We start from the raw sequence: 24,716 nt of genomic DNA, 5'->3' as shown, positions 1-24,716 counted from the left end.
TTGGTTCCGCAGCAGTTTGGGGATGGGAAAGGACAAACCCCAGCTGCAAACCCCAATTTTGCATGCTGCTTCTCGCTGAGGAATGAGACCAACGGGGAACGTAGGGAGCAGCAAGTTAACTGCTCGATGCCAGTAACGCAAAATTCCTGTTTGATGCCAAGTTCTTTGAAGCTGCGCATCCACCTGGAGGAGAAAATAGGGTTTAAAGGCCACTACATCCACTTTATTAATTCTCGGTCTCAGCCTATGGGGTTGTACTTGCAAACAGGGCTCGGAAGAAAAGGCTGCCCCCAGCCCGGAGCGTTTTGGGGACAGACGCGGCGTTTTGGGCACCGAGCGAGCCGTGCTCGGGAGCGCCAGGAACACGGCGGAGCGGCAGCTCCGAGGGACCAGTTACAAAAGACAACCTCAGAGCGGGAATAAAAATCCATTTAATCTCCGTAAACTCTGAAATCATGAGACAAAGACCCGATAAGTAGAAACACCCATCCCGCCTGCTGACACAGGGCACGTCAGCTTGATTTTTTTTTCTTTCTTTTTTCAATAATTTGGCTAAGTAGGGCTAAAATTTTATCAAAATCAGGTCGAGGAAAGAGCTGCTCAATTCACATCCCATGCCTCCGGTATTTCACGACAGCTCCGGGAGCCGTTCCTGCTCCCATCTCACACAAGACACAGGGCAAAACAGGAGCCTGGACCCCAAAACTTGGTTTTACGAGGGCGCTGGGACGGTGGTACGTGTTCAGCAGGTCTCTGTGGTCCGGGTGCTGCCGTGCTGTCACGGGAGGGCTGCTGGTGACCCTCACCAGGGGATCTGCAGCTTGCCGGTACCCCACCGCGTCCCTGTCCCAAGCCAGTGCATGACGAAAGTTGTCTTAAAGCAGCCCCAAATCTCCCCGGTTTCACAGGAAACCGTTTTGGCAGCGGAAAGGGCGTCACCATCCCCTTTAGGGCAGCACCCCAGGAGCGGTCCTGCCGTCTGCCTGAAGATGTGAGGACACCGAGGCGATGCTACCCTGTCAGATCCTACACCCGCATCGCCTCCCCGCAGGATCTGTCCTCCCCAGATCCCATCCCCTTCCTCGAAGACCCTCTGCCACGACCCAGCGCATCCGTCTTCAACACTGCTGTGGGGTAAGAAACATCCCAATCACACAGCTGCCTGCTCCGAGATGTGGGGAATTACAGCGTGGAAATGCAGCTTGCCCCACGGTGCCGGCTCCTCAGGGCTCTCTCCGTCACCCTGTTTCCCCACGGGGGCAGCACAGACGCCACCCACCCCATCCCCGTGGTGCCCGCGTTACCCAGGGACCATCCTGCTCAGTCTCACGGGATTAAAAAAACAGCACCTCCTAAATGAGCTTAGGGTGAGGAACGACCCTCGAATATGCGACGCATGGAGGGTGTCGCACAAAAAAAACCCCGTTAGCCCTAAAACGTGACTCCCCCCCCGCCCCTTCAGCCACGGTAACCCACGGGTGTCTGGGCCTCCTGAACTGCCCGTGCCGGAGGGGAGCTGGCACCTCCGCTGCCAGCCCTGCCAGGACAAACGGGGTGTCCCCAGCCCCACGGGTGTCCCCGGGGAGGCGAGGAGGTCGGTAGCCGACGGGTGGCCGGCCGCCCTGCCCTAGGGATCGGGGCTGCCGGCGCGGTGCAGCCGCTGGGCCATGCTGATGAGGGAGCGGAGCTGCACCAGCTTCAGCGGCCCCACTTGCCGCGGGTCCTGGCCCTCCAGCCAGCGCAGCGCCGTCTCCAGCCCTCGGATGGCTTCCCGGGCCGTGGGCAGCAACGGGGGGCCCTCTTCCCCGAGCCCGCCAGCCCCACTGTCCCCTTCCACCAGCCCCATCTCCGGCAACCGCTTCTTCTTCCTCCTCCTCCTCCTCCTCCTCCTCCTCCACCCCACAGCCTCCGGAGCCTTCCTCCTCGGCGTCCTCATCCCCATCGTCCTCCCCCGTACCCGGGGCCGTGTCATCCAAGTGCAGCCAGTCGGCCACCTCCTTGGGAGCCAGGCGCTTGTAGGCCAACGCGGCCAGGTGGGTCAGGTCGCTGAAGACTTTGCTGTCCCCGCCGCCTTCCTCCCCGGCCGGCCGGTCTCCTCGCTCTTCCTCCCCAGGCTGGGGCTCGAAGGCGGCGCGCAGCCCCAGCAGCCAGCACTTCTCGATGGCGCCGGCGGGGATGAGGTCCCAGGAGAGGCCGGCCAAGTAGAGCATGTCCTTGAGGAGGAAGGACCGCACGAAGTCCACGGGGCCCCCGGCGCTGCCGCCCCCGGCCGCGCCACGAGACGGCCAAGCGCAGCAGCTCCCGTTTGTAGAGCTGCTTGAAGGCGGACACCACCCCTTGCTCCAGCGGGGCCGGGATTCGGGCCACCCCCTCCGGCCGAGCCGTTCCCGGCCGGGCCCTTGGAGAGGAAGAGGGCGCGGATGGAGCCGTCGGGAGTCTGCAGCTGGGGGAGCTCCTCGGGGCCGCCCCCGGCGGGCGGCGTTGGGGAGCTGAGCAGCAGCACGGCCTTCTGCTGCAGGCAGCTCCGCCGCAGGTAGCGTTTGACGCCCGGCACGAAGTCCTCGAAGAACCAAGCCCTGAGGAGAGCCGGCCCCAACCTGCCTCGGGGCTGTAGCGATAGCAAGCGGGGAATTTGTCCTGGTTGTGGTGGCGGAGGCTGGGGGGGTCGCGGAGGCCGCCGACCACCAAAGGCTTGAGCTTGTGGGAGCCGGTCAAGTTGGCGGCCAGCAGCACGGTGACCCGTTGGCGAGGAGCCGGCCGCCGCCGCGCCGCCTGCCGGGCAGCAGCTTCCAGTAGAGCCCGGTGACGTTGGCGTTGTAGATCTGCTCATCGCCGTAGCCCCCGGCGTCGGTGGCCGGGGTCGGCGGCGGGGGCTCGGGGCGGGCGGCGGGCGCCCGCTCGTGCTCGGCGGCGGCGGGGAGGCCGCCCTCGCCGTAGATGCGTTGGCTGGAGATGCCGTGGCGCTTCTGCCAGCGCCAGAACCAGCCGTGGCTGGCCTTGAAGGTGCACTCGGGGCCGTAGATCTGCCGGGCGAAAGCCTCGGCTTGGGCTTGGATGAGGGGCCCGGAGAGGGGGACGCCGTGCTGCCGGAGGGCGAGGAACCAAGCGTAGACGGCTCGGTCGATCTCCTCCTCGTTGGCCAACCTCATCTTCTTGCGTTGGGTGCCCACCTCCCCCCCCAGCTGCTCCAGGAACCAGCGCAGCTTCGCCTCGTCCTTCAACCAACCCCGCAGCGTCCCCCCCGGCACCCGAAAGCCCGGCACACCGACGCCTGCCGCTCGCCTTCTTCACCCGCTCGATGGCTTGCAGCTTGGTCCTTGATGGAGTACGCCCGCCTCAGCGCCATCTTCACCGAACCCCCCCCCCACCACCACCCCCCCCCCCCCTCCCACCACCGCCCCCTCCCCGACCCCCCGCCATCGCTGCCGCCCCCCTCGGACCCTTCTCGCCCCCCCGAGCCCCCGACCCCACCCTCTTGGCCCCCCTGCCCCCCCCCCGAGCCCCCTGCCCGGCTCCGTCCCCCCCCCGGGCTCGCAGCCGCCCCCGCCGCCATGGGGCTGCGTTATAAGCGGGGGGGGGAGGGGGGGGGGAGGGGGCGACCTTTGTCTCCGCTCCCAGCCCCGAGCCGGCCGGCGCCTAGAGCGCATGCGCGCTCCCTCTCTCCCCCCCCCCCCCCCCTTCCCTCCCTCTCTCCCCCCCCCCGCCCCGGCGCGCTGTTGGACTCTTCCCCGCTATCCCTCCCGTGCTTCTGGGCTGTACCAATCGCACCGCGGGTGGGGGTGGGGGGGGGTGGGGGGGAGCGCCTCGCTTTTTTCCTTCCTCCTCCCCACCCTCCCTCACCGCTTGGCAGCCCCGGCCTAACCTCGCACAGTTAAAAACAATCTCAGCCGTGCGCCGCGCTTCCCGCTCCGCGCCTCGCGTCCCGCTTCTTCGCCCCTCCCCTCCCCTCGGCCCCCACCGCCCCCCCCCCCCGCCGCCGCCGCGCGTGGTTCGCGCCGCGCCCACAACCCCCCGCGCGCCGCGCGCGCTGCCCCCTTTTGCCCGGCGGACGCCGAGGGGAGCGGAGCGGAGCCGCCCGCGCCCAGCGCCGCCGGTGAGTGCCGCCCCCGCGATCCCCTTTTTCCCCCCTTCACAGCGCCTCTGGAGCGCCTTCGGCTTCTCCTGGCCCCCGGGGGGCGCTGCCAGCTGGGCCTCATCCCGTTTTCAGGCCGGGGGAAGGGGTTTTGGGGGGGGCTTTTCCTTCATGGGCAGCGAGCTGTGGGGTCCCCTGAGGTATTTGGGGTCCCCTGAGGTATTTGGGGTCCCCTGAGGTATTTGGGGTCTGTTCCCCTCGGGCTGCCGCAGGGAAGGGGGTCATTTGGTTTTCTGTCCCCTGCGGGGTCTCCTCCCTCTTTCTGCCTCCACAACGGGGGCGTCCCCTGTGTCCCCCCCCCCCGGTATCTGTGGGGTCCCCCCTGCCCTCAGAGCCCCCATGGAGGGGTTTTGGGGCGTTTTTTGCCCCTCGGGTTGTGTTTTCTTTTCTCAGAGGGGTGTGCGCTGCCCCTCCCCAAATCTCCGAGCTCCTTTCCCTTCTTACATCAGCTCTGCGAGCTCCCCCAAGCTTCGGCTGCTTATCACCACACAGCACCCCCCCCCCCCAAAAAAAAAAAAATACCCCATTTCTCCTTCCAGGCTGATTGAAGGGAGGTTTTAGGGCTCCCCCCACCTCTGTTTAGTCCCAGAGCTGAGGGAGGAGGTTGTGAGAGCCCCCAGCACCTGTGCCCGCGGGATCTGCTCAGCTCGCCTCGCCCTCTCCCCCTGCTCCTGCTTTTCCTTTTTTTTTTTTTCTCCCCCCCCCCCGGAGCTCAGGAGGAAACCCGGCTTCAGCCCCTCCGCTTGGGGAGCAGGCAGAGCCGAGGGGGGGTGCGTGTGCAGAGGCTGCCGCCGTGCCCTCTTGGGGTTTGCAGGGAATTGCAGCAGTAACTCAAGGTGCTGAGGCTGCTGCCCTTCCTCTTGCCATCCTTCTGCCCCTCCTGCTGTTCGCCAAAAACCGGCACGGGGCTGTTCTTCGATATCCGGACTGCCGGTGCTTTACGATTGATCGTAACCTGACGTTCACAGCCCTTTTTGTGCTCGGTACCGAGGGGAAGACGCCTTTGCTGGGCCGTCCGGCTGTAATCCTGTCCTCTCCTCTTCTAGGTGTGCCCTTTTCCTCCCTGACTTTGCAGGTACGCCTTTTTTTTTTTTTTTCCCTGTTCCTCTTACCGTCGACTGTGCTGTTCCGCGTGACGGTGGCTGCTTCTCCCCTCTCTTCCCCTGCTGCTGCTTTCCCAAGCCCTCGATTGGGTTTTCATCAGCAATTCGGCCCCGTTGTGGCCGGGCGAGCAAAAGAGTCGAGGTTTCTGGCGGCTGAGGTTGGTGTCGTCGTCGTTTCCCCGTGCAAACGTTTGCACGGAGCTTCCTCTTAGAGCAGAGGTGATCCGACAAGGGCAGAGACGATCCGGGGAGTGAAACCAGCGAAAACAAACAAACAACAAAAAAAAAACCCCGTAGCACGCAAGCCTTAGCGCTTCCTTTCGCTTCTGCTCCCTGTGTCGACCCGGTGCCCGCGTTGAGGAGGGGGTGGGACCGCTGTGAGGTGCCACCGGCCCCCCCCCCGGTGCGAAAGCAGCCTGGTTTTTTTTTCCCAGCCTCGGTTCTCTTAACTCGCTCTGAATCACCGGCGAGGGGGGGGAGGAGCAGGAGGGCTGCTGTTTGCCTTGCGAGCAGGTAGGTACGGGGCGGACGTGGCTCAGATACGGAGCGGTGCCTCGCCGAAACGAAGCCTCCTGCAGGACTGCGGCAGAAAGGGGCAGAATCGGGCCTGTGGGCCTGCTCCTTCCCCTCCCGCTGCCTCCTGACACCCCTCTGATGCGATTCGTGTCTCTGGGGAGCTGCAACAAGCGCTTCTACAGCAAAAGGACGCGTTCGCTGTACGGCCCTCGCGTCAGGAGGGACGTAACGTGCTCCTGGACAGAAGAGAAGGACCAGCTTCTGCTAAACCAGCCCACGGAGTTGACCAAACTTTCTCTTTTTTCTTTTTTTTTGGCTGCAGCCGCAGGGTGATGCGTCGTGCGCCGTGGTTTTACCTAAAAAGTAGCTAGATTTCAGGGGGATAACGCCGCCAAATAGCTTAAGCCCAAAGCTCGTGACAGGACAACAACAGAGGGGGTTGACAGAAGGACAATAGGGACCTTTTCAGGGCCTGTTTTTCACTTCGGGCATTGTCCTGCAGCGCTGGAAGATTTGTTCTGGCTCCAAACACCCGGGAAGTGGTGAGCGGGCAACGAAAAACCCTTCGGGCTTTTTGTCAGCTCTTCAGGAGTTTTCGGGGGATGTTCGCCCGAGATGCTTCGCTACCGGGGAGCGTTTGATATTTGGCGTTGAGGAATGGGAATAATAGAATTTGGTTTTCCGTCGTAAAGTCACTGGAGGAGGAAAACTGTCGCGGGTCTTGGCTCTGAGCGTTCCTGGGCTCGAGGCACCTTGCTCAGCTTTAAGCTTTTAAAAATAAAACTCCGGGCGTTAGGAGTCCAAGCTTGCCTGTTTCAAATTTGCTCCAAGACCTCTGAGGAGCTGACTTCGTCCCTTCAGATGAATGCAGAGCAGAAATGGTGGTGTCGTCTTATTATTTCTTTTTCCTTTCTTGTTTGTAAACTCATTGGAAATGGGGTCTTTGGTCCCGAGTGAGCCTCAGCTTTGGCCACCACGGGCACACGCGGGTGCTGCAAGCGTCTTGGGCGTGCCGATGCCTCCTCTTGGTGGCGCTTCCCTCGGCGGGGCCCTTCCCCGGCAGTAATCTCAGGAAACCGCAACCCTTTGAATTCCTCCGAGCTCAATCTGCTGGGGAATCCGTGGTCGCTTGGGCTTGGGGTTTGTGCTCCCGTGCAGAACCAACCAGCTTCGCGTGGTCCGTGACCGGAGAATCCGCGTCTTGCTGGGCTGCGGAGGTGTGGCCTCGTGGGCACGGCTCTGCCTGGTAATTCTGGAAGGACTCTGCGAGCTCGCACGCGTCCTTTTGAGGATTTCTCCGAACAATTCGGCTGGGCGCTGGCGTTCGATTTCCATCTCCTGCACGAATTGCTGCGCGGATTGCTGGCTCGAAATGACCGCAGTCGTGCAAATTCCTGACCTGGCACTCCGATTCTTAAATCTTCGGGATTTCTTCAAGGGTTTGCTCTTTGCCCTTACTTCCCTTAAACCGGGGGACCCGAGCTTCGCTTTGTCACCTGCTCGAGGCAGCTGTGACAATCCTGGGCGCCTCAGAAGGCCCCCTGTCATCACTGGGAGCTCTTTTGCGTACGTACTTCTTAATTGTTGCTTAAAATTGAAGGTAACTGCCTGGCTGTGGTGGTGCCTGATGAAGGTGCGTAGTTCTGGCGAGTTAGCCAGCTGTAAGTTTAATTAAATATGTTATATTATACGTTATTGGGGGCAGCTAACTATATGTTAATGCATTTGGCTGTTGTTTGTGTCCTTGCTGATGAGCTGCTGCATCTCTAGTGCCTGGAAATCTCTCTAACTCTTTGTTTTCTCTTAATGCTGTCGTAGGAGCGAAAAAAAAGTAAGTACGTCCCGTGGCCCTGTGCCTTCAGGGGAATCGGGGGAATAGAGACGCTGGCCTGGAGCTTTCACTTTGTTCCTTTGTTGCCTGTTCTCCCCGGGGTAAACCAGATGACTAAAATGAGAGTTACAGAAGTGTAGAATATCCCGAGTTGGAAGGGACCCGTAAGGATCGTCAAGTCCCTCTCCAGGTGTGTTTCAGGTACAGCTCGCAGATGTCGCCTCGTCTTGGCGCTCCCCTCCAAGAATCCCGTTTAAATCGGTACACTGGTAACTTAAGCTCATTGCTTCACTAATTTAAACTGCATTTTTTTTTTTGAAACGAAGCTTGAAAGGCGAAGGTCTGTAGTTGGAGCAGCGGCCAGCTGTCTTTGCCCGTCTGTCACTCCCCGGGCTCGAGGCTTGTAAAACCTTCCCGGACCTGCTGGAACCCGCGAGCCATCGCCGAGTTCTGGCCGATGTTTCCTTGCTACGCGGGTTTTATTTGGCAGCCTGGCACAGATAAAGGTGGAGTTGCGAAACCTGCAGCTGCCCGTAGCTAAAAGGGGAGCTGGCTTACGGGCACTTGGCCTCCTGCTTGTTTTTCACCCAGGGATCTGACCGCGCAGCTGTGCTTGGCAGGTAGGGAGCTACCCGCTCGTTAGCGACGCGAGCGGTAAATTCTGTGCTTAAAATTGGATTCCCTTTACCATTTCCAACAATCAAAGGTGTTTCCTTTACCATTCCCAGTTATCTGCATATACTGGAAGCTGCCTGGTTATTTTTCTCCCTCTGAAGCCTGACGAGGGCAGGAAAACCCAAAGCACGAGCAATGGTGGTTTTTTTTTATACGAGCAGCAGATTTTTTGCGTGAGCTGTGTTAACGATCTCCAGCTCTGGGTCACTTCTGCTTCGCCGGCAGCCAGGCTTTTGAGCCAAAATTGTGTCACGCTTTTTCCAGCAGCTCCCCCTGCTGGCTTTCTGGTAGCAAAACACAAATAGCCGTACGCAATGACCTCTAAAAATACTCAGAAATTAGGACAGCTTTTTTTTTTTTTAGCACGCCTTCCCAAATCAGTGCCTGGTTGACAGTCCCTAACAGGTAATTAAGGGCTAACCTACTAACCTGAAGCAATTTCTTACGTACCAGGGCTTTGAACGGGACCCCAGCGGCCTTATCCTGGCGGTTGCCTCCCAAAAGGGAAGTTTGAGGTGCCTCCAGCCCGCGCCTTTTTATTTTTAAGTCGTTGTATGGTGACGTGCGGAGTAGCCCTCCGAACAGCGCACGTGTTTGAGGAGGAATCTGATGCCTCAGAAACGGGGCGTGGTTGGAGGCGGTTTCGCTTCTCCGAGCTACGATTTATACCAAAAAAAAAAAAAAAAAACCAAAAAACCTAAATGCTTAGGCTCTTAAATGCGAGTGATAACGGCACGATGGCTTTTGTCGGCTCTATATTAAGAGGTCGCTGAAGTCTGCATGCCCTTGCTTTGCTTGATTTTGCTGCGACTACATTGTTGTGCTTATCTTTTAACGCTGCCCCTCTCCGGAAGATGAGGACGAGGAAGCCTCCGTGCCCGGTGGAGAAAGTGTGGGTGGACAAACACAAGTACGACGAAGCCGAGAGGCTGCACTACGAACGAGAAGCGACGCTGGCGGCCGCCGCCGCCGCCCCCGAGGAGTGCCCGGAGGTGGAGGCTGTGAACGGAGTCTGCAACGACGACCCCGCCGAGGGTGAGCTCAGGGGGGACCCGAAACGAGGGAGGAACGGGAAGAAGCAGAGGAAGAGGAAGCGCTCTCCGAAACCCAAAGGCGCGGCCTCCAAGGCGGACTCGGTCCTGAGCGGTTTGTCCGCCGACCGCGTGTGGTTTGAGAAGCCCTTCTACGACCGCGCCGAGAACTTGTACAATAAAAAGAGAGTGGATTGTCAGAGCCGGGAGGCGGCTGAGACTGAGCTCGCCGCTGAGCGGCCCGCGCCGAAAGCCGTCCAGGATGCCCCCAAGCCACGGATGCTCGCGGCAGCCCTGCCCTGCTCCCACGGCAGCCTGAGCGCCTGTCACCACCTCGTTCAGGGTGTCTGGGTCAACAAGGTCGACTTCGATAAGGCCGAGAAGGTGTTCGTCGAAAGGTCTCGGCTCTTCGTTCCTCCGGGCGTCCTCGCCCTTCCCTCCGTCCCGCCCAACGCTGAGAACGGCGGGCCGAGAACGCCGGACGAAGGCTACGGGACGGCCCTGCCGACTCCCGCCACGCCGAGCTCGGCCCCAGACGCCGTCAGCCCTGCTCCCCTCGTCACCGGCTCGCCGGCCTCCCCCCGCCAGACGGTGAACGGTAAGCCGCAGGCTTCGAGCTTGCGGGCTCTCGTGGCGGAGGTGTGGTTGGAGAAACCCCTCTACGACGGTGCCGAGAAGAGCTTCTACGAGAACATGTTCGACGGCCCCCCGCCAGAAAAAGCCGAGCAGCGGCAGCAGCGCCGCTGCCCCGAGGCCTCGAAGGACCCCCGGGAGGACGGGAAGAACCCTGGCGCTGGGCAAAAAGAGGGCGCCGAGCACCCGGAGGCCGCCAGCAGCTCTCCGCCCCCCTCCTCCTTCTTCCTGCACGAGGACAGCGAGGCCGTGTGGCTCAGCAAGCCGACGTACGACCGTGCCGAGTCGCGGCACTACGCGGCCGAGGCTCTGAAAGCCTCAAGAGAGGGCGTGGAGGGGCCCCAAGCCCCGCTAGGAAAACCCTCCCGGCCAGCTGCTAAAGCTTCGACTACCCCCGCGCCAGGAACAAAGTAGGAGAGGTTTCTTCCGGGGTAACCCCCCAACACGCGCAAAAGCCGAGGGGTCAGGAGTGGGCCGAAGGCGTTTGTTTGCGCGCGTGGAAGGCGCCTGCGGGCAGGGCGACGGGGGAGGCTCCCGGGAGCCCCTCGCCTCGCGGAGGGGGAAGGCTGCCCGGTTAATTGGTTAGGAAGTGAGCTCTGCGAGCTGCTGTTCAGTCCGGGAGAGGGCTGGCGGCGTTGCAGAGTTCGCTAGGGTTTGTTTGAGAAGTTTTAAGGTGCAGTGACACAGACGGGTGGTTACGGGACACCTTCAGAGCCTTCGACCCTGTCCTAATTGGGGTAATTTGCTCGTAGCTGGACAGAACTAGACGTTACGCCTTCCGCCCTTCCCCAGGAAAGTCGGGGGGGGGTAAAATGGGCGTAACTTGTCCGTAACTGGGATTCTTTCTCCGTGATCGCGGCGGGCAGCTCGAGCAGGGTCTGGAGGCGTTGAGTGCCGGGAAGGGTTTCGAGGTGGAGGACCTTGACCCGTTGAAGGAGGGCGGGTGAGGAGGGCGCGCGTTTCACGGGGGAGATTTGGGGGTTCGAGCTGGCGAGGAGGGGGCTGGGGGCTCTTGGTGCCTTCCCTGTCGTGTGGTATAGCCTGGTAGTGGTGTGAGCGGGTTGTGGTGCTTTGTTCTTGCTCCCACCGCCTTCTCGGACCGGTGCTGGGTCCGTAGCTGTCCCCTGGCTTGAAATGACGGGAGGCACGGGGTCAGGAGCCGCCTGCCGCCGAGAGTCGCCTCGCTGGCGCGCGGCACGGGCCGCTTGGCGCGGCGTGTTCTCCGCCTTCCGGCTTCTCCTCCTCCAGCGGGACGGGGCACGTTTTAGCAGCAGGCGCGGTCGTGCGTCGACCGTCCCGTAGAAAACCCCGCTCTGCCAGCTTCGCTGCGGATTCTCCCAGCCCCATTGCAAGCTGCTAACCTGAACCGCTTCGAGCACCTCACTTTGTCGTTCTTTGTGTGTTCGTTTTTTTTTTTTTTTCACCTTTTCTTTTCCCTGCAGAAAAATGGCAGTCGAGTTCCTCGCCCACGAGAGGATCTGGTTCGAGAAGTTCAAGTATGACGACGCCGAGCGGAGGTACTACGAGCAGATGAACGGGCCGCTGGGCGGCTCCTCGCAGCAGCAGGTAACGGCGCGCGTGGCCGAGCTTCAGCAGCCTGCCGGAGCGCTGCGAGCTAGCGCAGAGCGGGCAGAAGGACGTTACCCGCCCGGGCGTGCACTTCGCTGTTAGTTCCGCCCTGGGTTTTGCTTTTTCCGAGGGCCGAGAGGCTCTCTGAGCCTCCTGTCTTCCGTCCCGGAGCAACTCCGCTTTTCCCGGCGGGGGTTTGCATCGGATATACGAGGTGATGTTTGAAGGGAGGCGCCGGGACTCCACAAAGAGGCCAGGAGTTACGTTCCTCCCGTTGTGCCCCCTGCGATCTTAAGACACGTCGCAGGACCGATGAGCTGCGGGCGGGGGGGAGCAGGAGGAGCGGGAGCACGCTGCTGCTGCAGCGCAGCCGGCCTAAAGTAGCTCCCCCCTCAGGTTTTAGTCCCAAATGGTTCCCGTGGAAAGTGCGAAGCTGCCGTAACCTCCTCCTGCGATCCAGAGGGCCGCTCGCTGCTCACGCGTTGAGCTGGTTCTGTGGAAGAGCTGCTTAGGGTTTTACGCGGCCGTCCTACGGGGTGGTTAAGGGGGAGCTTCTCGCTTAGTTTCTAGGCGCCCTCTGCCCGCTCCCGCTGCTAGGGTAGGGGTGGAACGGCGTGCGGGGCGCTTGCCTAAAAGCTGGAAGCTTTAAGTGCCCGAGGCAGGTGTTAAAGAGCAAATAAACGTCCGCAGTAATCTGAGAAGAACAGTTAGACTCACCTCGTGCCCCATCAGGAGCTCCCAGTGAGGAATTCAGGCCTCTGAGAGGTGGCGTGGAGGCTCCCATGGAGATTCTGCAGCGGTCTAGAGGTAGTAGCGTAGAGGCAAAAAAAAAAAAAACAAACAAAAAGCCCCCGGTCCTTAAAACCTGTCTGCAGCTCGGAAGTGGCCGTCCGCCTGCAAACGCCCAGGCTGCTGCGTGGGCTACGCCACAGGGGCTCGCGGACGGTCTCCCGTCCCAGATCTTCCTCGTGGGGCTGCAGGCTGGGAGAGGCGAGGAGCGGCGGGCGCTGGATCACCGGAAGGGACCCTCCCCCGTTCTTACCCTCACCTCATTTTTTTTTGTTAACTCCCCCGACCGCTTTCCCGCGTTTCCTATTTTTGTTTTTTTTCTGAGAAAAAAAATCTCGGTTCTTTCTGCACTGTTTGCAGGAGAACGGAGCCAGCACGATCCTACGCGACATTGCCAGAGCCAGGGAGAATATCCAGAAATCGCTGGCCGGAGTGAGTACCCGAGCTCCCTCAGCAGCTGGCTACCCGCAACCATTTTTAGCTGTGGTGCATCTCACGGGACTCCACGGGGGACCCCGTCGTAGATTCGTGGGGCTTAGTTTTCAGTTAGAGGAGAGACCTGAAGGTGCGCGGCGCTGTGTACCGCCGGCGTAGCTCCATCCGATCGCTGCCAGGGCTTCGAAAACGAACCGGGTTGGGGCGGGGGGGGGGCAAAATTCTTCAGCTGTGCATTTCTCGGCCTCTTCTCCTGGTGGAATGCTGGTTTGTTCCCGCAAGTCTTACCTACCGAGCAGCAGGTCGCTTAAAATAACCCCGCTGGCGCAGCGAAGCACCGAGCTGCCCCTGCGTTTGTCTCTTTCGGGGTACACTGAGCTGCCACCTTCTCTCTCCTGTCTTGCTTCGGGTTAGGGTATGCGCAAAAAAATGGCGTCTTCCCTCTGCTGCAGCTAGGGAAATCAGCCCGGCTGCTGGCTCACCGTCCCATAAAAGCCGAGTACTTTCTGGAGGGGTTTGGGGGCTGAGTTTGTGTCGGTTTGCTGGGCAGCACTGTTCGGAATTTTTTTTTTTTTTTTCCAGACGAAGCTGGCAGCGGAAATGGAAGAGTGGGGCTGGTTTTATGGGTGAGGAAGGATGAGGGGAGGCAGAGTAGGGCTGACGTGTCTCGATTTCTGCCCTCTGGGTACCTGTACGGACCTTCCATGAGGCCATCCATCCTTCGTCCGTATCGATCTGGCCTCACAACTCTCTCGTTGGGGTAGTCGCGCATTTCTAGCTCAGCACCTTGACAGGGAATTGAGCACTTCTCAAGGGGGATATTTCACGTTCCTCCTTACCACGAGCCGTAAGGAAACGTGGATTTGGGATGAACACAAAGCAGTTGGGCTATAATCGCTTTCCCTGCGGTGATCTCACTGTGCCTGCTGAACTTAGTAACATTTAAAAAAAAAAAAAAAGAGGAGGAAAATACGCAGAAGGTTTCTAACGCTAATTTCTGACTTCAGCATCGGTATTTCGGCCAGCGGCTTAGGGAAAATAACACCCTGTTTGGGCGTTCGGTAGAATTTACCAGCCCCTGTCCGAGATTTTAGCTTGGACTTGAGGCAAATACGTGGGGAATTGAGCTCCGTCTCCAACAGAGCTGGAGGACTTCAGGCACAGAAAGTGTTGAAGGACTCGAGGAGCTTTCCAGACAGCAAGGTCTAGCATCTGCTGCCTCCTCCAGGAGCAGAGGCTGGGCGTGGTGAGTAGGGCCAGGAAACCGAAATACAAACGAGCTGGCCTGCCCTGAAGGCATGTCCCTCGTCTTGCTGGTTTGCCGAGACCAGGCTCAGCCCGGGGACTTCCTTGTCCTGGCCTGCACCTCGTGCTGAGCGAGCTGCTTCGTGTGAGAAAAATTTGGGATGGCCGAGTCCTTTTGGCCAAGCCCTTTAGCAGGGAGGACTGCGGGAACTGGCAAAGCACCAGGCTAAAGCCAGGAGAGAGCTGAGGGTCAAGTCCTTCGGCCCCCGGGGGTGTTTGTTGGGGCGGTTAGCACTGAATATCACAAAATTGTTCTGCCTTTTTTTTCCTTTCCTGCAACGAAGGCTCAGTGGGTTTGGGGATTTAAGGCCAAGATTGAGCAGTGGGGCCTCAAATTGGGAATTTGGGGCGCTGCAAAAAGTGGCTTTGGATTCCCCGGTGATGGCTTGGAGGGAAAGCATCGTGCGCCTTAATCCGTATCGCTGCTGGGGGCACTCCAAGCGTGAACCTACTTGGAAAAGCCAAGCACGTGGCAGCAGTGGCCTCCTCCTCCTCGATATTTTATGATCCCATTTGTGCCTTACACGACCTCCCAGAGGCTCTGCTTGCTTCATTTTTTTCCACACGTTGCCGCATCTCTCAGCGACCTGAAGCAGTAAGCCACAGCTGGATCTTCTCTGCTCTTGTGAGGGGGGTTAGAAGAACTGGGCCGTTGAGGAGTAAAGCTGAGACATCACGGCTTTGAAGCTTTTTTTTGTAGCTTTCATTTCCGAAGGATTGTTGCTAACCTTGGACAGCCGTGTGCCGTAGGGTGAGCTGGGATTCAGAACACGATTAACCTTCGTTTTCAGGTCTCAGAAGGCCAGGCTCGAGCTTCTGAGCGTGCGGAACGATCTTGCAGCGTCTTTTCGTAGCCAGGATTTCGTCTTTGCACCTGACTAGGCAGAGTCACGGTCAGGAATGTAAAGACGAAGTGAGGAGACGTGGTTTGAGCATGATGGGAAGGTGGGAGCTCAGTGCTTTTTTTTTTTTTTCTTTTTCCCCCTGCGAAATTCAGCCGAGGCTGGTTTCAGACCTGCCTCGCCTGGTTCGTTTTGTTCTGAAACGTTCGCCGGAGCGCTCCAAGGCTCGAGGCAGCGCTTCTGTACCTCCACGAGGAGAGCGCAAAATTCTCGCGCTCGAAACGTTTGTTTGCACGTTCCCTTCCCTCCTGCTTTGCGTGGTCACCGTCCGCTTCGAACCATCACCCCAGGCCGCGTCTGCTGGGTCGCTAACGCTTTCCCAGGGCAGGTTTTGGACGCGCGCGGTTCTGCAGCTGGTGGGGGAAGAGATCTTACAGGTGGGGACCTGAGGCGCGGGAAGGATTCGCTTGCCTGAGATCATCACCGGCAAGTCCAACGGAGCAGGTGGCTGAACTCTCGCTTCCCGAAGCCCTCCCGTGGGGCTGTAACAGAAAGGACGGCGCCGAAGCTCTGCTCCTCCCTGCTCTGCCCCGGCTCCCTCTGTTCCAAAGCCTCTGCGTTCGTGCCTGCCCCGTGTGTGGGTTTCGGACGGGAAAAGCTGCACGCGCGCTCCTGCTGTTGCAAAAGTGCTTGGGGGCCGCGTTCAGAAACGCGTCTGTGTGCACGTCCTGTAGGAAACCAGCCCGGATCCGTCCGTCTGGTCCCTGAAAGCCTGCCCTAGCCCTTCATCACCGTCTCCCAGCGGTTCGCTTTGCTTTGTCTGATGATGGCCGAAGCTGCTGGTGTTTCCAGAGCTCGGGTAGAGCCGACTGGGCTCAGAGCTCAGCTAAGGCTGGCCCGAGGGGAGAGGTGTCGGACTCCTGCCTGCGTGAGGTAGGTTTATTTTCTGAAGCCGTGAGCGCTTTGTGAACAGCAGAGAGGAGAACCTACACGTTGTCCAACCTACGCCAGCTTGTAAAGTCTGCGTGCTGGTTGTAACTGGTTTACTCAAACGAGGGGAAAGGGCTGATGCCTCCGGGTACTTCTTGGAGCGAGGGAAGAGCCAGCCTTCCAGTTTTGTCTCTTGGTTAGGCCTGACAGAACAAGGAGGAGCTCTTAGCTGTTGATGTCCAGACATAGGTTTGCCTTTCAGCTGATATAAAAAAAAAAAAAGTGTAACCTTTGCCAGTTTTCCTTAAAGTGCGTCTTAGAGGCGCACTCCAGAGAGGGCCGGGTGTTGAAAGCCTCTTGAGGCTAAGAGAGTAGTTTCTATTTTCTGGCCGTCGTAAGCAAGAAAGTTCCCAGGGTTTTAATTTGCTTGGGTGGCTCAATTCGTGCCCCTTGTGTCCTGTGGGGGTCCCTGGCGTGTTTCCAGGCTTGCTATGCAGAAGATTTTGAGTAGGTTGCAGCGCTACGCAGCGTATCGTGTGAGATCAGCTCCAAAACTATCGCTTAAGCTTGGGGGGGAAGACTTCAAGAGCCCCCCCCCCCCGTGAGATAACGCACAGGACGCGGCTGCAGTGATGCTCTGGAACTCCGCCACCTCTGGGGTTTTGGAATTACTGTCCCCGATAAAATTCGCAAAGGCTTCCGTCGAGCTTCCTCTTGGCACAGCTGACTCAGAAGAGGAACCAGCTCCCGGCTGCGTGTAGGAGAGAAGCACGGCGGAGGGGAAGCCCAGCTTCCGCTGGGGGCCGCATCTCCGCAAGCTTCCGACGCCCTCAGCTCAGGGCAATGCCCACGGTTTCTCGCGGGCCCCTTTTTCGGGGCCGGTGGGAGCGTGGCTCTTCGCAGCGTTCGTGCCGCCTCGCCTCCAGGTTTATGGTTAAGTCGGCGCAGGGAGGATGGCAAGGGAGCTGGTTCGTGCGTTGCAGAGCTCTGCGCGACTCCGTGAGTGCTGTGCAGCGCTACACAAGCCGCACCTGCTTTAATGCACGGCTGGGTTCTCATCCTAGGATCTTACACTGCTGGAAAAGCCTGCTGCGGTCAGACGGCGTCTCGTTTCTGTATTCCTCCTTGCTGAGAGCAGCTTCGTGTAGAGCAGGGTGCTTCAAAGTCCTCTCGTCATGCTTCCGAGCCGCTGCTGCAGCCTTTCTCGGTAAAATTACAGTGATCTTTGTCCTCAAACCCCTAAGTGACGACTACCCAAGGCTGGCGGGTTCCTCTCGAGCTGGAGGCATCCTGCCAGGCCGTGGATGTTTGTCCTGCGGGGTGGAGCAGTGCTGGCCTGCTCTGTGCGACTCCAGGAGGGCTGACAAGCACCGAGGGGCTGCCCCTGCTCGGCTCCGCCGTCTCCGAGGGGTTTGGTTAGCGGCCGCGAGGCTGGCGAGACTTTGAATTCTTAAATATTAACGTAGAAGAGAGATGCGGAGGCGCAGCTGGGCTCTGCGGCAAACGCTCCTGCTAAATCCCAGAGCCGGGGAGGAAAAGCAGGCTGGGGGGGGCGTTAATTCAGCAGCACTGAAGAGGCGTAGCCGAGTTGCAACATCTTTAACATCCGCAGTTGCGGGTTAGCTGGTCAGAAAGCCTACGGAAATGTTTGTGTCGGGCCCGAAAATGCGACCGGAGCTTCGAACCGCTGGCTACCTGCGATGCTTTGCCGCTCAGCGGGATCAGCAGGCTGCTTTCGGGGGGGGGGGGGGGGGCGTGGAGGAAAGCCTCAGCTGCTCGCTCTCCGCAGGTGGCAGCTCCTCTGTGTGCTGGTCGTCAACCAAGGAGCGCTGTTTTGGGCCAGGGATGGGTGCGACTGTGGGCAGAGCTCAGACTTCGCACCGAATTAACTCGGACCCTGGCCCCGATCATCGATTTCAGCGCGGGCTGCCCTGCTCCTCTTCGGGAGAGCACGCGCGGGTGCTAACTGGAGACTTGCTGGGAGCCGTGGTAGCTTCCCACGGCGCGCCGCGGGAGCGCCTGCGTCTGCTGCATCTCCGATCCTAGAGGTGCAGACGCGCCTCGGACCATGCTCCGGGCGTCTTCTTCTAGCTCTGCCTCCCAGCTGAGTGCGTTCCGCAGGCTCTGAGACGTGCGGCAAGAAGACGGATGGTGGTTTGGTTTTTTGTTTTTTTTTTTTTTTTCTTTTAAGCGGGCTTCGGTTGGCGTGGTGCTGACTCGTTGCTTGACGAGATCTCGCCTGCATGCGGACCCGCGTCCTGCGCTCGAGCCGCCTCCAGCATGAGCGAAACGCTTTTCTGTCCTCCTCGGTGAACCAAACCTCCCCCCCCAAATCTTCTTGCCCTTTCCAGCAGAAGACAGCCCCGCGGAGCAAAGAAGCTCCCGCCCGTCAAAAGAGGCAGTCGGGCCGCTCCACTGTAAGCCACCTGCGTGCGGGCGGAGCTGCTTGAGGGAGCTGAGAGGAGGCTGCAGGGCAAGGGCAGCGCTGCCCTGGAGAAAATTCTGACCCTTGGTCCTTCCCACGCGGAGCACCTGTCCTTCCACGCGCGGTTGTAGCTCACCCTATAACAGGGGCTTGCCAGCCCAGGGGATTTAGGGGCCGGAGACTCTTGCGTTCCTGCGCCCGTGTCGCTGCAGAGGCTGCATCCGAGGTGGATTTCGCGGTGCTTTTTGACATCTTGGTCCCCGTCCCTTTTTGGGTGGGTGGAGGAAGGTCTCCGACCTTCCTGCTCGGGGCACCTCCCGCTGCTCCCCGTGTCCTGCAAAGCCCTGCACCTCCCATAGCTGCTTTCCTGGTGCCCCTTGTTCCTTTTCCTTCATCTGGAGTGACTGCCGAGGTGTATCAGGAGCACGTCGGCTCTGACGGAGCCACGTTAGTTACGTGCAGGGTGCACTTGAAAGAATAGAATTTCTCTCTGTCGTGTTCCCTTAGAAATGGCACTTAGAGCACGAAGGGCTGTATTTTCTTCCCTTTCGCTGATTTCAAACAGCAGATAAGGGCTTGTTTTAAAAAGAGGCCCTTTTTTGCTGTTAAATACTTTTGAAGCTGAATTGCTGCAATTGTTCCCTCAGGATGGGTTAAAATAAGTTTAATTCGCTTTGAGAGGAACTGAAGGCCGGACTGGGGTAAGTGGGAGTGCAGAAACGCTGTGATCTCTTTCCAGCTTCCCCAGGGACTTGCTGTCTGACGTTAGGCAGGTCGTTAGGCACTGACGTTAGGCCTGTCGGTTTGACCTCGGTGCCAGGAAAGCTCATGGAGCAGATTATCTTGAGGGTCATCACGCGGCACTTGCAGGGCGAGCAGGCGATCAGGCCCAGTCAGCATGGGTTTATGAAAGGCAGGTCCTGCTTGACGAACCTGATCTCCTTCTATGACCAAGTGACGCGCTTGGTGGATGAGGGAAGGGCTGTGGATGTGGTTTACCTTGACCTCAGTAAGGCTTTTGACACCGTTCCCCACAACATTCTCCTCACGAAACTGGCTGCTCGGGGCTTGGACTGGCGTACGCTTCGCTGGGTTAGAAACTGGCTGGATGGCCGGGCCCAGAGAGTTGTGGTGAATGGAGTCAAATCTGGTTGGAGGCTGGTCACAAGTGGTGTCCCCCAGGGCTCGGTACTGGGGCCGGTCCTCTTTAATATCTTTATCGATGATCTGGATGAGGGCGTCCAGTGCACCCTCAGTAAGTTTGCAGATGACACCAAGCTAAGTGCGTGTGTCGATCTGCTCGAGGGCAGGAAGGCTCTGCAGGAGGATCTGGATAGGCTAGAGCGATGGGCTGAGGTCAACTGTATGAAGTTCAACAAGGCCAAGTGCCGGGTCCTGCACCTGGGGCGCAACAACCCCAAGCAGCGCTACAGGCTGGGAGATGAGTGGTTGGAAAGCTGCCTGGCCGAGAAGGACCTGGGAGTATTGGTTGATAGTCGGCTGAATATGAGCCAGCAGTGTGCTCAGGTGGCCAAGAAGGCCAACAGCATCCTGGCCTGTATAAGAAACAGTGTGGCCAGCAGGGCTAGGGAAGTGATTGTCCCCCTGTACTCGGCTCTGGTGAGGCCGCACCTCGAGTACTGTGTTCAGTTTTGGGCCCCTCGCTACAGGAAGGACATGGACGTGCTCGAGCGAGTCCAGAGAAGGGCGACCAAGCTGGTGAGGGGTCTGGAGAACAAGTCTTACGAGGAGCGGCTGAGGGAGCTGGGCTTGTTCAGCCTGGAAAAGAGGAGGCTCAGGGGCGACCTTATCGCTCTCTACAGTTACCTTAAAGGAGGCTGTAGAGAGGTGGGGGTTGGTCTGTTCTCCCACGTGCCTGGTGACAGGACGAGGGGGAATGGGCTAAAGTTGCGCCAGGGGAGGTTTAGGTTGGATGTTAGGAAGAACTTCTTTACCGAAAGGGTTATTAAGCATTGGAACGGGCTGCCCAGGGAGGTGGTGGAGTCGCCATCCCTGGAGGTCTTTAAAAGACGTTGAGATGTAGTCCTTAGTGATATGGTTTAGTGGAGTACTTAGTGTTAGGTCGGAGGTTGGACTCGATGATCTTGAGGTCTCTTCCAACCTAGAAATCTGTGTCTGTGTCTGTCTGTTCCTGTGCTCCGTGCCTCAGTCCATCTGTAAGAGACAACCAGCTGCCCTTCTGAAGGAGCTTAGCGTGAAACTCAAACCTTTGCGTGTGCTTAGTGATCCGAGGCTGCGGGGAGCGACTTCATCCTCTGCTCATCATTGCCAGCTGAAATTTCCTCAAGTTTCACGCTTCGTTATGTAGCGCTTGTAAATTGCCTTCAAAGCCTTCGGATAAAATGGCCTTGTTCTTAGACTGGCTCTTGATTTTGCTTCTTTCCCGAAGGCTTGACTCTTTGTGTCACTGTTTCACGGGAGCAGGTGAACAAATCAGTTTCATCTCGGTTTTCCTCCTTGCAGAGCGCAAGCACCACCTCCTCTGGGCCCGCTGACCAAAATGAACTTCTTTCCAGAATTTCTCACCTGGAGGTGGAAAACCAAAACCTTCGCAGTGGTAAGTAGGAGACTCCTGTGGCGTGAAAGCGAAAAAAAAACAAGCCGAGCGGGGTCCTGCTCCTGTGGGTTGTCTCCTTTATGGACCTTGGTGAGCACATGCAAGTGTGTTTACAGGCTTCCCTCTGCCTGGAGCAGCTGGTGATCTTAAATCCCGCTTTGAGCAGGAGCAAATTTGTCTTGAGAGCCTACAAGCTAAGATGCTCCCCCCACACACACACACACCTCTTCTTGCAGTTGTTGCAGATCTTCAGATGGCCATCTTCAAGTTGGAAAGCCGCCTGAATGCTCTGGAAAAATCTACCTCCCACCAGCCCTCCCCAGTTCCACCGACCCAGGTGAGTCTCAGCCAGGTGCTCTTCCTGAATGCTCTCCTGCCTGGCTGCTGAGGATGAAAAGATGCTTGTAGTTGGGAAGAGCTTGTTGCTGCTTTCCTAGCAGCTTTGGCAGCTGCCTCGTCATCTTTCCCTAACTGGTGTGGGTAGAAAGAAGACAAAAAGGCGGTTTTTCTGCCCCAAGACAGAAAAACTGTGTTAGAGGTTTCAGCGGAGGAGAGCTGATACAGATCTGTGGAAGTTCGGAGCTAACAGGTATTTGAGAAGGATTTAGCCCATGGTGCTGTAGGTTTCTCAGCACACACCAGGTGAAGTGCCACTGTTACAATAGATGAGCAGAACTGGTGACTTTTCCATTTTTATTCCTTTTTTTTTTTTTTTTAACAAATCTCACCTGTTAGAATGTATTTAATACGAACAGGAGAAAGCTGTGGGAGCTAAATGCCCGGCACCTCTTTAATTCTTGTGGCGCGTCGGAAGAGCTGAGGCCACTGGAAGCACCTTGGTTCTGTAGGAAGCTTACAGAGCGTGAGGGCCCCTCCTTTGGTAGGGATTTATTTTATATCTGCGGACTTGCAGCATCCTGGTAAGGGTGTGCTTGGCACTCGAGCGGAAGGTGACAATCTGCTCATCTCCAAGGGTCTTCAGGGCAAGATGTGGTCTCCTCTAGACAAGCCCTGGCCTTGGGGCGTGCAGTAAGGCTGATTTGTAAGGACAGGTTCCCAGCCGCTCTCCCCCCCGTCACGTTCTAGATGTGTTGAACCACTGAGTCCTTAAGAGAAGGGTCAGCTCTTGGCTGCGTGGTATTTTTTCCTCTATGAATATAAGTACAGCTGTGTTGGGATAGCTCAGAGGCGTGTCTTTAGCAAGGCGGGCTTCTGTTCCTGAGTTTTTGCTGAGTGCTGCTGTGATACAACTTCAGGCTGATTTCCCCCTGTTTTTTCCTTAATGCAACCTTAAATCCACGTCGACCTGATGAAGAAAGTGGAACCATTCAGCGTTCCCTCCAAGAAAGTGGAGCTGCCATCTGCTGCGCCTGCAAAGAAAGCTGAGCCAGCTGCTGCAGAGGAGGACGATGATGATGATGACATTGACCTTTTTGGCAGTGATGATGAAGAGGAAGACCAGGAGGCTGCCAAGGTCCGGGAAGAGAGACTGCGTCAGTACGCAGAGAAGAAGGCCAAGAAACCAGGCCTTATTGCCAAGTCCTCCATCCTTCTGGACGTGAAGCCGGTGAGTAAGAGCTCCCGCGTGAGGCCGCACGTCCCGTGCGGGAGGCTGTAAATCCTCTCACTTGCACGTCTGCACTGGCTGGGGAAGATCTAACCTGCACGTTTCCAAACGAGGGTTCAGAGCGAGGTGGGGTATCGCAGCTGGGATCTGCAGCATTTGGGCTGCTGCTCTGGTCCTCGGTCCACGGCAAGTTCAGGCTGTTGCCTGAAGGATTCCTCTGACCAGGACTAGCACCTGTCTTTGAAGAAAGGACATTGAGTTAAAACCAAAACCAGATAATGTCCTAAAAATGAAAATGAACCTGTTTTTGTTAAATTGTCACAGTAGAACCGAACTATGGGCTGTCTAGTGCTCCATTTGCACAAGAGAGATGCCTTTGGTAGAAGTCACTTTAAAATGAGTGCTTCGAAACAGGGAGGTTGCTGCAATAAGAGTCCCCCTTGCATCTGCAGCGCCTGGAGGCAGAATTGAAGCAAGATGTTTTGTGGCATTGCTACCGAGTCAGGTTTAGCTCGTCTAACCCCTTCAGCTAATTCTGGTGAAAATAATAGCCCAGAAAGGGCAGACTGTATCAGCTGAAATATACTGAGAGGAGGAGGAGTGTTAAATGTTAACTGTTGGGGTCAGACTGCACACAGATGTGTTAAAACAACTACGTGCACGTTGGCTATCTCAGCTTAGCCAGTCTGATTGAGGAGGGCACCTTAATTTTTGTGTTGAGGGGCTGTTGTGCACCCCCATTCAGCTTGGGCTGGAGGAGATTGCAGAGTCCTCAGTCGCTGGGCACCTCCTGGGGCTAACGGTGACATCTAGGAAGACGTTAAAGTTCCGACTTTGTGCCCCTGCAGTGGGATGATGAGACTGACATGGCGAAGATGGAGGAGTGCGTCCGGTCCGTCCAGATGGATGGGCTCGTGTGGGGAGCCTCCAAGCTGGTCCCGGTAGGCTACGGTATTAAGAAGCTCCAAATCCAGTGCGTAGTGGAGGATGACAAAGTCGGGACAGACATCCTGGAGGAGGAGATCACCAAGTTTGAAGACTACGTAAGTCTTTTTGTGAGCTGGGAGGTGCCTAGCCTGCGGGGTCGCTTCTAACTAAGGTTTTTAACAGACTTTGCCAAACGCGGGTTTCAAATAGAAAACTCACGGTGTCCGCCTGCTGAGATAGTGGTGTGTCGCGTGTGTCTGTGTGTACGTGCGTATAGTTCATGCTGATTGACGTAGATGCCTTGCAGGTACTTTGCAGAGCCATTTTGCGGGCTCTTGCTCCTTACCACCCAGCCTTACTTTGAGGAGCCCCTGCTTTTACGCTTAGCCTAGGCAGCACCAAGGTACAAATGCGTGTGGTTAACCCTGGTGGTTGGGGCTGGAGATGTCTCCATCCCCGTCCTGCCTTCGCTTCCATGGAAATAGAAGCAGGAGCTCCAGCTCTGTGCCAGGTAATACGCAGGTTTAGTAGCGCTTCCTGCCTCACCACTGGGAGAGGGAAGCAGCAGGCCACATACCTGTTTTTATTCATTTTCCTTGCATATTTTTTTTGCCTATATTTACAGTAAATCAGGAACTGTTGTTCTTAGGCGTGTCGCGAGATACTCCTAGTGTGGATGTTCCTCACCAGCTGGACTGTCTAAAGATTCATGCAGTAATGAGCACAGTGTGGTGGTGTCCTGTTGTGACTGGTGGTACAGGATTATTAAATAACAGTCCATGAAGGTGGCTCTTAGCACAGCTGGGGAGCTGGCCTCAGAGCCCTGGGCTATTATGCTTGGTCTGTTTTTGAATAGAACTAGTGCACGCTGTGAAGAAATCCCCGGTGTGAGTGTTTTCTTCGTTGTGTCTGAAAACACCTTGGTGACCTCTAGCTGCTGCTCTTGTTCTGTTGCAGGTGCAGAGTGTGGACATCGCTGCTTTCAACAAGATCTAGAAGCAAACCTGTATCCTCTCTGAAACTGTAACTAATAAAGATCAAGGAATGCAGATTGTATGTTTTTCTCTCCTGAGTGTAACTTCCCCAAAGCGATGCGTTGGGGACTTTGGGGGTTTCCCTTCCTTGCTCCTTTCATAAAAGGAAAAGACCTCGAGATGGGCTGCTTGTGTTTCTGTGTTGGAATGAAGGTCTACTACTACAAAAAATGACAACAACAAAAACCCACACTGGATTTCCTCTCTCATTTTCTCCTTGCTGCTTTTTTTTTTTTTTTTTACCCTGTGCAGGTCACTTCAGCTGATCCTTTGGTTCATGAGGAGCTGGGGCTGTGCTGAGTGTGGTCAGTGGAAAGGGGAGGTGACGTTTCTAACCGTAGGCCAGAGTCCTCTGTCACGGTGCCAGAGTCCAAGGTCCGGGTGCAGGCTGCAC

General features: G+C 57.6%; 3 protein-coding genes across 11 annotated transcripts; 2 read left to right on the top strand and 1 right to left on the bottom strand.

Annotated features, from left to right (window-relative positions):
- Nucleotides 1-413: 413 nt before the first annotated feature.
- On the bottom strand, nucleotides 414-3,349 carry TIGD5 (tigger transposable element derived 5). The gene is given in 7 exon segments (XM_035566369.1): nucleotides 414-1,798; nucleotides 1,857-2,273; nucleotides 2,275-2,385; nucleotides 2,387-2,598; nucleotides 2,601-2,757; nucleotides 2,760-3,247; nucleotides 3,250-3,349. Coding segments are annotated over 7 exon segments (1,653 nt in total). The 5' UTR covers nucleotides 3,347-3,349; the 3' UTR covers nucleotides 414-1,627.
- A 632-nt stretch (nucleotides 3,350-3,981) lies between these two features.
- Nucleotides 3,982-24,344, top strand: LOC118257910 (elongation factor 1-delta). 7 transcript variants are annotated; one of them, XM_035566359.1, is made up of 10 exons: nucleotides 4,039-4,093; nucleotides 5,179-5,207; nucleotides 5,670-5,748; nucleotides 11,364-11,487; nucleotides 12,640-12,711; nucleotides 20,701-20,794; nucleotides 21,031-21,131; nucleotides 22,110-22,361; nucleotides 23,210-23,404; nucleotides 24,246-24,344. In XM_035566359.1, the coding sequence occupies exons 4-10, from the start codon at nucleotides 11,368-11,370 to the stop codon at nucleotides 24,282-24,284; spliced, it is 873 nt and encodes a 290-aa protein (XP_035422252.1). In that variant the 5' UTR covers nucleotides 4,039-4,093; nucleotides 5,179-5,207; nucleotides 5,670-5,748; nucleotides 11,364-11,367; the 3' UTR covers nucleotides 24,285-24,344. The 7 variants fall into 7 exon arrangements, with proteins under 7 accessions (XP_035422250.1, XP_035422249.1, XP_035422255.1 ...); XM_035566357.1 differs by lacking the exon at nucleotides 5,670-5,748 and having other exon boundaries at nucleotides 3,982-4,093; XM_035566358.1 differs by lacking the exon at nucleotides 5,670-5,748 and having other exon boundaries at nucleotides 4,038-4,093; nucleotides 5,101-5,207.
- On the top strand, nucleotides 5,761-11,349 carry LOC126913167 (translation initiation factor IF-2-like). Of its 3 annotated transcripts, none has more exons than XM_050708592.1 (3): nucleotides 5,761-7,317; nucleotides 7,570-8,202; nucleotides 9,112-11,349. In XM_050708592.1, the coding sequence occupies exon 3, from the start codon at nucleotides 9,112-9,114 to the stop codon at nucleotides 10,333-10,335; it is 1,224 nt and encodes a 407-aa protein (XP_050564549.1). In that variant the 5' UTR covers nucleotides 5,761-7,317; nucleotides 7,570-8,202; the 3' UTR covers nucleotides 10,336-11,349. The 3 variants fall into 3 exon arrangements, with proteins under 3 accessions (XP_050564549.1, XP_050564551.1, XP_050564550.1); XM_050708594.1 differs by having other exon boundaries at nucleotides 5,761-7,772; nucleotides 7,909-8,202; XM_050708593.1 differs by having other exon boundaries at nucleotides 5,761-7,783; nucleotides 7,909-8,202.
- Nucleotides 24,345-24,716: the final 372 nt, after the last annotated feature.

Source organism: Cygnus atratus, chromosome 2 (genome assembly GCF_013377495.2).
Source record: "Cygnus atratus isolate AKBS03 ecotype Queensland, Australia chromosome 2, CAtr_DNAZoo_HiC_assembly, whole genome shotgun sequence".
Taxonomy (NCBI): domain Eukaryota; kingdom Metazoa; phylum Chordata; class Aves; order Anseriformes; family Anatidae; genus Cygnus; species Cygnus atratus.
The sequence above is the reverse complement of the archived record's forward strand: the minus strand, read 5'-3'. Positions and strand labels throughout refer to the sequence as shown.